The sequence below is a fragment of the Chenopodium album genome, chromosome 11 (genome assembly GCF_948465745.1).
Source record: "Chenopodium album chromosome 11, dcCheAlbu1.1, whole genome shotgun sequence".
NCBI classification, from domain to species: domain Eukaryota; kingdom Viridiplantae; phylum Streptophyta; class Magnoliopsida; order Caryophyllales; family Amaranthaceae; genus Chenopodium; species Chenopodium album.
Genome location: NC_137844.1, coordinates 41,705,851 through 41,718,609, shown reverse-complemented (window position 1 = coordinate 41,718,609; position 12,759 = coordinate 41,705,851). Strand labels below are relative to the sequence as shown.

Below are 12,759 nucleotides of genomic sequence, written 5' to 3'. Positions count from 1 at the left end.
CAAACCCTTACAGTTTCACTCCAAAAAAAACCTTGACCAGTTGTCGTCAATTAGGACGCATTCATTAAATTGTCTTGTTCAAAAGACATTTTTGGTAATCACTAATCGGGGTGATTTTCCTCTATCAAGGTGGTTCATTTTACTTTTATGAGTGAATCCGTTAAAGATCGCTAAAATCCCACTTACAAAAATGACATTTATGTCAACTACCCAAATTTAAAACCCAAACGGAATTGGTTATTTAAAATACGGCATCTGTCCGAACTACGAAGGTTTTGATCCGTGAGTGAATTCAAAATTCCACTATGATTTTCGTGTCCTTTAAAATCATTCATTTCATGTCCTTTAAAATCATTCATTTCATGTCCCTTAAAATCATTCATTTCGTGTCCTTTTTATAAAAATGTTTAGACCAGTTTATTTTAGTCCATAATCTAGGTCCAATGATTGAATAGTTGGATGAGGTTTGAAAAGCGTTTTCCAACGATATATTATAGGCCCAAATCCGAGTTATAATGAATAAGTTATGGCCAAAATACTAAAATAAGCCTAAACCGAACCTAAGCCCACCTTACCTACGACCCAATGATCATGTGGAGGGTCCAAAGGATTTAATTCCATTCCTAAACCAATTAATTCCATTCCTAAACCAATTAGGATTAATTGGAAGCTTCTATAAGTTTCTAAAAGATCTTAATTATCCTTTAGGAAAAGATAAGATTAAAGAGTTTGAATTGATGAAACTCTTGTTTTTGAATGTCCTAATTCTATTCGAATTGAAAGACGTTCAAAGATATTCGGATATGATTTTCTTGCCTCATATTTTATATCTAAATCTTAGATGGTTGGATAGCCCTTGAAATTATCTTTCCAATGATATATTATAATATTAATTACGAGCTATAACGAAAAAGATATGAATGAAATATCAAACTCTATCCAAAACTGACACCGTCTCACTATTTCGGCCATATCTATTATTATACAAAATATTTTAATCTGATTCTTATTGGGTTAGAAAGTAGACTTTAACAGCTTTCCAACGACATATTATTTATCTTATTCGGATTTCTGGATCAAAAGATATGATAAAAACAAAACCGCAAAAACTGTTGTCTATCGCAAGAGTTTTATTCCGATTAAATTCGGATTTTTTCTTGATTCTTCGACCCTTCTTTTTTCTTTATAAATAGAGGTCATATCACCCCTTTTTTGGAATCATCAACAAGCTTGATCACAAAATCATTCTCTTCTCCCTCTTTAGGCTAAAAACTAGCCTCCCTATTATTCCATAATACTTCCCCTAAGCACTTCAAGGAGTCCATACTTAACCCGAAGTTCTATACTTAAACCAAGGTGTGAAAGGTATAATTAACTGAGTGTTTGGACCAAATCAAATCTACTTTTTATTTAATTTAATTATTTCAATTTTATTTATTATTGAAGTTACTAACAGTTTATTCATGATGTAGCAATTCAAGAAAAAGCAGAAAGTGAGTAATTAACCACTTAATTACTCTTATTCTTGTTGCTAGTATCATGATTAGGTTTATTATGATTTGATTTAACTAATAATTTATTGTTGAATTGCTTCCAATATTAATGTTGATTTTTATTATATTTGTTGATCACTATATTGCATGTTTCAAGGGAATATATAATCGAAAATCACACCTAATAAGAGAATTTGGACGACCAGTTTAGGTTCCTTTTTAATCTTGTTGTTTAATCAAGTGATCACGATATTTTAGAATTATGTGTTGCATTAATATACAACCAATTTAGCCTAATGTTAGTTTAGAGCAAATTGAATCTTTGTTCGCATGCCTTTGAAATCGCAGGAATCACTTTTCACTATAAAAATCGAGTAGAGGGCAATACGGGCGAATGTGACTCCATGACTCACTTCGTACCATCATCCCCGATCCTCCTTTCGTGGTTGCGAACCATATGGAGTTAGTAATCTCATGGATTATGAATGGGGTGTAACCTTCACGGGTCTATCGTTGTTGCCTATCGTTGTCCCTTATTAGGGGTTGCCTTTTATGATCCGTGAACGGTTTACAAGTTCCTTAAAAACTTGTTGGCAGCTCCCCACTTTCCTTGTCCCTAATCGTATTATGTCAATTCCCACTTCCTATGAGTGCCAAGCATATTCACAACATGCTTACGTAAACGTGCTTCGAACGACGCCTACACTTATCAAACACTTAAGTGGAACTTCTTAAGACTAATTTGTCCACAAAAACCAGGTACCATAGGGACAGGCGGCAGAGCCTTCTTTCCAGCAAGGAGAAGAGGGTTCCGGTTCCATCGGTTGTACTTCTTGTTGCACAGGCGGTCGGGGGAGGAGACTATGTAAAATTTCCTTCTCCTATCCTTCCATTTGGACTCCTTCCTAACCGCCATCATATATCCCTTATGGCTAGTAAGGGTGAACCATCCAGCTCCGCTTGATTGGGGGGCCTTGCCGAGGTAGTGCATATTGTCGAATGCCTCAAACTGGGATCTACCTCCAACATTTCACAGGCGGCAACATAGCCCATGATGTTGACCCAAGAGTTGGGGTCTAGTTTCCAGATACCCAGTTGGTATCCATCTAAAATTCTCTCCACGACCGGATGGAGAGGGAAGCGAAGACCAACTTGAATGGGCGCCTCATAGCAGCTAAAGCATTGGTCGTTATAGTTGACATTCTCCGGCCAGACAACTGTGTCCACAGAATCCGGCACAAAGAGAAGAAAGTCATGTCCCATGAAATGCTAGGAAATGAATTTCCCAAAATCATTAGTCATTTTCTCCCGCCTGCCTTTGGGGACATGCTGATAATAAGGAGCATGCTCTGGCCGGCGCGAGGCAGACGGCTCGGCCCATCCTTCGCCCCTGTCAACTGACAGGTACTCTCTTGTAGAATTTAAGTTAGAGCGCGCCTCCTCCGAGTCAATGGAGGCGCTCAGAAGATGACGACTCAGAATCATCGTCAGAACTCTCGTCCGAGTTGGGGGCCTGTTGGCTAGTGCCAGCAGTGTCCTCCCCCATTTCCCAATCCGACGCCAGATCAGTCGGCCTGGGAACTCGTTGCTCATCATCAGACTCCTCAAAAATCGAGGAGCCTGGGGTGCTAGTAGCACTGGGCAGATGCTCATAAACTTCAGTAACAAATGCCCTAATGGAGCCCTCTGAATATACGATTGAACTTTCCGAATGGTATCAGGTACCATCCGTCCTATACGTCCTACTTGTTTGCTTCGTTCTGGCCATGGTGTCCTGCACAGGCAAGGTCGGATTCGGAGAAGTTCGCAAAGGGGAGTCCACGAATGAGCATTCGACACTCCTAGTTCTAGATTCAGCCGTCCCCGGTGACCGGCTGATCGCTAACCTAGGCCGTGCCGAGTGCGTTTGGGAAACCATTTTTGAAAAAAAAAAAGAAACAAAATAAATAAGAGAAGATCAGACGGTTACCTTACTAAGTGAAGGTACGAGAGACGCTTGGGAAGATCCGGGACGTCTGCTTAACAAGCGGACTGGGTGCCGAGCGTCGAATGCTATTACAGATGAGGACAAAGGTTCTCAAAGTCAAAGATTCAAAAATTCTCTCAAAAGATTCACACAAACGTGTGAACACAATGAAGAGTCAACCCCTATTTATAGAAAGGGTGAAAACTTTAGGGTAAAAACCCTAAAATTCTACCCATGGTAAACGGTAACATGTTGTACCATTGCCTCACTGACACCTGTCACAAGTGCCACGTGGCATGCCACGTCACCCCTGTGAGGGACAAATGATTTGAGTATTTCTACCCTGCCACATGGCACAATGTGAGCTCGCCACGTGTCACCTGAAAAGGCCTCCAAATGGACCTCTTATAGGCAGACACGTGTCAAGCAGATATACCCTTAGGAATTGGCGACCTTCAAAGACCCAAGGCAGCCAATTCCCGAGGTAGCCGCAAAACAGCGCAGCCCAAATCCCTAGGTCATCAAAACCCTAGGGCAGGGCATACTTTTCTAGGACCCTATAAATAGGGAGATTCCCCCATTTATTGGGGCATATCCTAATCATTACATCATTATTGCTCTCGAAAACAGAGAACACTTAATCTCGGAATCCGAGAAGATATTTACTTTCCGCACGTTTTTACTCCGAACCCGTACTAACTTAATTTTCGGAGGCGGACCTCCGAACCCATTGTTTTGCAGGTACAGGCAGCTTCGTTGGATCCAATTTTCGAGTTGTAACTCTCCCAAGGGATACAAAACGCCCGAAACACTCCGTATTTTTATTATATACCTATTTTCCATTTTGCATCGGAATTAAAAAAAGTTAAAAATTTCTTAAAATTAATAATTAGGAGTACAAATATGCATGTAGAGTTAGAGAGAGATAAAGAGAAACAAAAAAGTGGTTGAGAATTAGGAAAGAGAAAGTATTGAGAATTGATGTCAAAGTACAAAAACAAAAAAAGAAAAAGAATGACAAATCATCAAAAAGAGAATAAAATACAATCTATAAATAGAAATAAGCATTTAATTTTGATGACCCAAAAAAGGAATACAAGCACATAATAAAAGGACGGAGGGAGTATTTTTTTTTTTTTCAATGAATTCAATCTCATTTACCTTTTTCATGGCTAATATTTATGACCAATCAATCTTAATAGTTATCTCGAATTTTGTTCATCCTTTCCATTAAACCTTGTCATTACAAGGATTTAATATTGAAAAAGGGTGGCATGAATTTGACCTAAAATATGTTGAGAGATAAGATCTTTAATCTCGTCAAGGTAATAAACTCCATTTAGAATGATTTGAGAGACACACACCAATGTACTTCAGAAGGGGGAATGTTTAAAAGAGAGTAATGATGAATTAAGAGAGTTTGTTATATACACCTGGGTATAATGTACACCCATAAGTATTTTGTTCTTATTATGATGATTGTTTTTTATTTAATCATTAAATAAAGTGCAAAACTAATTTTTGGTTAATTGGATGTACGGTACACCCGGCTATATATAACAAATTCTAATGAAGTAGAGGTGAGACTTCATGTAGGGGTTTGTATTACTTTTCGTGGGTGTAACACATATGACCGTGGAAATGCATAACTGTTGTGCACAATTAATTTTACATAACAAATTTTTTCAATAGATGTTCAGTAATACTAGGAGCATGAAAAGTACTGACATGTGTTCAGTAATATTAGGAGCATGAAAAGTACTACTGAAAATGTTCAGTAGTACTTTTTTACCTTTCAGTATTACTTTTAATTTGTTATTATATGCAAAAATTGCCACTAATATGTACTTCCTCCGTTTCTTTTTAGTTGACACGTTTCTTTAGTCACGTTTGTCAATGCACAAATTCAATTGTTAATATCTTTGATTACCGATAAGCAAAAATTATAAAAAGTTGATATTTTGAATATATATACCGTGACGAATCTAACAAGACCCCACATGACTATATTTTTCATTATGTATAAATCACAAAATACGGTCAAAGGGAAGTGTGTGAATAGTGCTAAAGTCAAAATGTGTCAACTAATAAAAAAATGAAGGTATTATTTGTTTGTACATAACTGTTATGTCTTTAAACTATGACCGTGTATGGCGAATGAGATCGGTTTTCAATTAAATCGAATGGGACAATGTAGAGACTAGAGAGCCACTAACAAGTTAAAGGACAAACTTCGAAATTGTTGGATTTCACGAAGAGGACAATTCTGAAGGCAACCACAAATCCCCTTCATTGATCCATGAGATTGTTGACTCACATTGGTCTCGAACCATTTAGGAATCAACGATAATGGTGCAAACTTAACCAGGTGTTAGTGTTTGCCTATTGGCCTCTACTTGATTTGGGAATAAAATCATCCCAAAAATTCAACTATTCAAGTTTGTTTCTTCTATTTAAAAAAAAACAAACACATTGACTTTGATATCTGCGAGTATGTTTATATCTAAACCAAAGACTGTACTCCTAATAGGCAACTATAGTAGCACCAGTAGAAGAGACTCGAGAAAATGTTCAAGGGGCTAAGTCTTAGTTATACAGTTTTGCTGTTAACTTTTTCCAGTTTAGCAGCCTCAGGTTATTGGGCCTTTGGCAATGTGGCACTAACAGTTTCTTACTTGACAACTTCGACGACAAAAATGGCAATGTTTTGGTGCATAAATGGTTTTGGTTTCTTATCACCACAATCAGCTTCGTTATCCTCAGATATCCATTGTTTCTGGATATTTAGCCTTTGCTCATTTCAACTTAGAACGAGCTAACTTCGAGAAAAATAAGTTTTGATCATTTAAGATGAACAGATAAAACAAATAGTTGGTTTTTTAGGTGAAGAAAAAAGCCTTTTTTTCATAGAAGTGATTTCAAATCCAAATTATCATCTTAATTTAATTACTTTTCTGCTTCAACAGGTGTATACTTGCACCAGCTATACTCTGGAGCGGATGTTTGTTTATCCACAGTGTAAACCCGTTTTCTCCACAATGTGACATTAAGAGTAATCTCAAGGTCCATTTCTGTGATTGCAGCCACTACCATAACCAGGTTGCTTCCATTTTTGGCCATGTCAATGCACTGATGGAGCATTCTGGCTTGGTGCCCCTCAACTTTATCCTGCCTGTCATTTTCTTCAACTTAACCTTTGAACCATCCAAGAGATGTTGCATTTTTTTTGGTCATTGGATCTGTCTTCTCATTGATTATGGTAATAGGAGTCTTTGCAGCAACCAGGCAGATAGTTCTTGATTCTAATGCCGTTCATTCCTTCAATCATCCTTCTGATTCATTGAGGCTGTCTTTTAGTCGCAAACAGTGTACATGGAAATCATTATCAAGTTATTAGGCTAAATATACATAATCCTTTCTTCAACATGCCAATTCCATGATCTTAGTCCTCGAGTACTTATTCATTCTTAAATCAAAACCAGAAAAATGATAAGGTACTGCACAGTGGTATATCCTAGGTACTCTGTATTACATAAGATTAAAAATATTCTTTCAAAAATTGAATGATAATAAATTGAAGAGATTGCATGAATAATTAAAAAATAAAATTCAACAATTTGTAATCACTTTCATTAAATTTTCCAGCCTGTTCAGAGCATCGACTAACAATGAACAACTGCACAACTACAATGAAGATAAAAATAGAAATTCAAAATTGTTAAAATTATGACCTCAGCCAATCAAATTATCAGCAACACTCGACAAAATTTTGCTCATGAATACAATAAGCTATGATTTGAATATGTCAAAGTAGCATTGGTTGGTTCCAAAATATAATATCATGAGTCAATAGCTTTATTAATAATAGATTTAGTCCTAATTCATATATTAGAAAAGCTGTAATTTTTGGTAAAGAAATTGAAATATGAGCTTGTAAAGGACAGTCACCGCTTTGATATGGCACTCTGGTTAAATCACTGAAATGAAGTCTGAAAAAGAGCAACTCATAGGATGTAGTTACTCTGGTTCATCTAAATCTCCATACCACTGTTGCCATTTAGCAGCTGATTCTTCCGGTGTCCTAAAAGACCAAATGTGCAACTTTTCTTTCTCACGTGTTTCCAAAATATCCTGCATTCAACAATAAATTTTTCAGTTCTCAGTCAGAGTAGGAAACTACTTTAAATGAAGAACACAGAGTCTAAATAATCAGACCAGCATACATAGATTACATAAGGCAAGAGGAAGGGGGAAATTGTTTTTTTTTTTTTTTTTTTTTTGGGGGGTGGGGTGGGGGGGGGTAATCAGAACGTTTTATTGCTTAAGACACAAACTGCACAGTAGACACCACCCAAGATCCAACTTTTGGTCTAACCAAAAAAAAAACTGAGACCTTGTTTTTTTTACCTAAAAAAAATAAGTTTTGCAAAAATCAAGTACAGATAAGGGATACCAATGTCTCACAGCTAGAAATAAGTTCAAATAACAGCCAGTAAGTTCAGAAAACGGGATGTTCCAGTAATAAGAGCATAATCTAGATCTTTGCACCTGCAGCTCTAAATCCATATAAGTAGAGGCCAACAGGCAACTTAATGATCTCAAAGCATGAGAATTGAGACCCCATTTAGATCCTGATGCTCTAACCTCTAAGTCACTTTAATATAATCTTAAAACATGATGAGACCTGTTTAGATCCTAATGCTCTAACCTCTAAGTCACCTTAATATGATCTCTAAACATGGTGAAACCTGTTTAGATCCTAATGCTCAAAACCACTAACTCCCTTTAAAAATTCTACAAAATCTTGTTCCACTTTTCTTTTATTCTCTCTCTCTCTCTCTCTCTTTTTTTTTTTTTTTTTTTTTTTTTTTTTTTTTTTTTTTTCCTGTTATGCAGTTTGTTTTATGTGTATCCATTAAAAACAGCCTCGCTAGTCGCTACCATAACACTAATCAGGAAAAAGGCATCATAAAAATGGTATGTTGTTCATCACTTCATCAGATTACGTTCGATTACATTCATAACCCTTCAATGCTTTTAAATTAAACATGATCTATTCCACGAGTACCAGTTGTTCCACATAAAAGGATAATAGCATTTGGCTAATTTTTTTTTTCAGAAAGACTTATCACTACTCCTGTTTAAAATAGGAGAAATCTTCACAATAACATCAGTACCTTATGTAAAGCTTCTAATGAAGAAGGTAGTCATCTCATAAACACAGTTGATCCAACATATTGTCAAGAGAATTCAGTGTCATTTGGGATAGAGTACTAACACATGGGTTTACTGACTTACACTTGCATGGAACAGTCCTGTAAGAACTAAGAAGGTGAATAAAAAGACTTTTGTCATCTAGACCAGAACAAAAGAAGTACCCATGTATTTATGACAAATTTGAAACCCTAGGTGGTGCATTCTATCAATACTAGCTCTGCAAGTTCTATATATTACTCGTTTCCAATATCTTCATCCTTATTATGAGTAAAATTTTATGACTATCCAGGTCAAATATAACAGGAACACTAATTGATGGTAGGTTTCTGATTAAAATAGCAGAAGTGAAAAGGCCTTGATCAATTTATCTGCAAAAGGATTTTTGGACAAACCTGCAATTCAGCTGAACTCTTAGTTTTCAAACTCAAGCAGTCAACAAGCTTACTCCACTTCCCTGAACAATTGTCAAGAACTCCAAGCCGATAATATTGCTGCACCTGATGAACTGGTGCTGTGAAAAACAAAAGTCGTCATTAGCAGAAATTTAGATCAATGAGAAAAGAGGATAATCTGAAATGACAAGAACACAATCCTACATTATGGCTGAAAGCCTGAAACAATTTTGAATATTATAATAGATTAATAATACAAGGTTAAAAGCAAGATCCAGCGCAAATATCAGAAATCATCACTTCATCAGCAAGATAACAGAGAAGTTATCACAGAAGTAAGAACCAGACTAATTTCCTTTATCAAATTGCACTGGCAGCATAGTAGTATTTCAATAAAAGTGTTGCGATTAATACAAAGTATTGTGACTAAGGACTATGCCAATAAATTACACACCAAGCAATCAACACTTTTCCCCTTAGAATCACTAGCTTTCCCACATTGTAAAATACTAAAATGATACCAGAATTACTGATATGGCGATATATTCCACATAGATTCCAATTGGAACTATACTCTAAATTCCCAAAATGAGTGAAATTTTTACCAGTAACCTGTAACTTCATAATTTAGAAAGAACGAAATTCAGAAATATGAAAAATAAGAATTACCGCGAGGGTGTTAAAGAAATTAATTTATTTGCACATATAGTCAATAATTTGTAATTCATACTAATTTTTTTAAGCCCGACAATTAGGAAAGCATTACAATCCATCAAAGCTTTAACAAATGTCCATTATCCACCATTGAAATTCAATCATAACTCTAAATAACAACAAAAGAAGAAGTAAATTCACAGTGAAACTCCAACAAAAGCAAGATCAAAGTTGAAAAAACTTCAACATTTATCAATTACCTAACATCATCACCAAGGAATCAACAAAAGTAAGATCAAAGTTGAGTGAAATCAAATGAATAGAGGAAGATTATTTGTTTGCACAAATTACATTAACAAACGAACTATTCCAACCATAATTGTAATTTCAATTCTGTCACAAATTTGATTTCAAAGAAGAAGTAAGAGGAGAGAGAGTACAGTAGCAAAACCAAAGGGCGTCGAAGCAAGGCATACAGGACAAGGGCCGCCGTGGAGCTTCAGTAGTCTTTACTTCCTCCGCCGCACTCATCGCCGGAAAAACCTTCTTTGACGGCAATCCTCAACGGCGGAAAATTAGGTAACTGGTGAAATGATAGTCAGGTGGGGGTAAGATCGGGCTTTGTGAATTACTGTACTACCCTAAACGAAAAAAATAATGTTAATTAACAATTTTTTTTAAAAGGGTAGTAATTGACAAAGGCTATTTTTTGAATAATAGTAATTAACAAAAAAATGAATAATAAATAAAAAAATAAAAAAAAATTAACAAATATTCCTTCTATTGAAATAGTCAATTTTAAGGTAAATTTAACATTGTTTATGGTATAAAACACGTTACAGATTCATAGGTCACACAACACGCAACACTTTTTAGATTATGACCAAAACAAAGTGATGCTTGTAGAGTATACAGGAATAAAAATCCGTGTTGATATAAATTTTTTTTTTTAAAAAAAAAAAAACAACAACAATTATGACTCGACTTTAAAAAAAAGAATTGGATAAGGAATAAAATTATAAAAAAAAAAAAAAAAAAGTCAATTAAAATGTGCACATATAAGCACATTGTTACGCATGATGCAATGAAGATAACAACCTAGAGTCTTGGTTCGATAGGTGATCATTTGCGGGCTTGGGCGGGTAGCGGGCTGGGCTTATGCTTATTCTTTTGTCCAACAGGCTTTATGTAGCAAACTCGAACCCTTTTATGCGCTTTGATACTTTGTCCATGTCCGCTTATTAAACGAGTCAGGCTTGCTCGTGGGCTACAAGCCTTAAATTTTTGTTTTATTTTTTATAATACTAATTAATATTTTTATTATTTTCAAGTGCTAAAATTATTTGGTAGTGTTGTCTTTAAAAAAAATTTCACAAATAATAAATAGAAATTTAAAAAAAAAAAAAAGTTGAAATTATGACATACTTCGTATGTTATAATTATATGAAAGAAAAAACTTATTTAATAAGTGTTAGGATAAAATATAAAATTAAAGTAAATAATTGTAACTAATAAAAGCTTATAGATCAATGTACTCTCTTTGTATTTATTTTCTAAAATACACAAAGTGTGTCATAATTAACTAACTAAATAAAATTATTATTATTATTATATTATTATTATTATTAAAATATCAAAAAACCTTCAAAGTCAATTATTATTATTATATTATTATTTTTATTACTAAACGAGCCAGGCGGGCTAGCCCGCGATACATATTTTCTTGTCCATACCATTCCATTTATATTAAAGGGCCGGGCCAAGCCCCCCCCCCCCCCCAAAAAAAAATATCCAATTTTTTTCAAAAAGGTTGTCCAAGCCCACACTTTTTGCAGGCCGGGTTGGGCGGGCATGGTGGGCCGTCCCACCCATGAACAACTCTACTTGGTTCTATGTCCATGCTAGTGGTCGGCTTATTTGGGTGTCAAAGGGTACTATGGTTAGGAGCTTGGGCGCGTTAGCACGGCAGCCTCCTTGAGGGTGTATGCTTACGGCGGCTCCGCAAGTTCATAATGAAATCGAACTCGATTCCATGGTTTAGTGGATTTAAAAACTTAGACAAACCCTTATTACCTAGAGCGTTTTCACGTTGGTAAAGCATAAATCCCTAGGACTAGCTACACACAGAGAACATGTACTATTGTCGCAAAATAGGTAAGCTAAAATGCATACATGTGTATGTGACAATGCCAATTAAATCGCAAGAATACAATTCAAGAATCTTTTAATCCTCATCCACTCATCTCAATTTAATACCGATCACTTAAATCGACAAAAATCCAATAATCTTCCCTAGTGGAGTCGCCAAATTGTAGGTCGTTGATTGAAGCACGCCTACTTTAGCATGTGGTGAATATTCTTGGCAATTATAGGAAGCGAGATTTGATATTATACAATAAGAGACAAATAAAGTATGGAGTTGCTAACAAGTTTTTTAAGGAACTTGTAAACCGTTCACGAATCATTTAAAGACAACCATGATTAGAGACAACGAAAGGCAACAACGATTGACCGGTGAAAGTTACACTCCATTCATAATCCATGGGATATTTAACTCCATATGGTCCGGAACCACAAAAGAAGGATTAGTGATGATGGTATGAGTCTTAAAGCTACTTCGTCTGTATTGGCCGATACTCGATTCTTATAGTTAAAAGTATTTTCTGCAATCTCAAAGGCATACAAACAAAGATTCAATTTGACTTTTTTTTTTTACTATTCACATGATGGTTTTAACTTATTATATATATATATATACATATATATATATATATACTTTTAACTTATTATATATATATATATATATATATATATATATATATATACATATATATATATATATACATATATATATATATATATATACATATATATATATATATATATATATATATATAAACAAATTTTTTGTGTAACACATTGTTAGATTCATTATAATGTATACTTTCACAATATCAATTTTCCTATAATTTTACTAACATATATTAAGATAAATTAATGGTCAAATTAAAGTTGTGTCTCAACATGTTTGTTTGGT

General features: G+C 35.0%; 1 protein-coding gene across 1 annotated transcript; it reads right to left on the bottom strand.

The window, feature by feature from the left end:
• Positions 1 to 7,067: 7,067 nt before the first annotated feature.
• LOC145568894 (uncharacterized) lies at positions 7,068 to 10,345 on the bottom strand. The gene is made up of 3 exons (XM_081628276.1): positions 10,163 to 10,345; positions 9,069 to 9,187; positions 7,068 to 7,590 (listed from the first exon to the last, which is right to left on the bottom strand). The coding sequence occupies exons 1-3, from the start codon at positions 10,251 to 10,253 to the stop codon at positions 7,477 to 7,479; spliced, it is 324 nt and encodes a 107-aa protein (XP_081484402.1). The 5' UTR covers positions 10,254 to 10,345; the 3' UTR covers positions 7,068 to 7,476.
• Between the last annotated feature and the right edge of the window lie 2,414 nt (positions 10,346 to 12,759).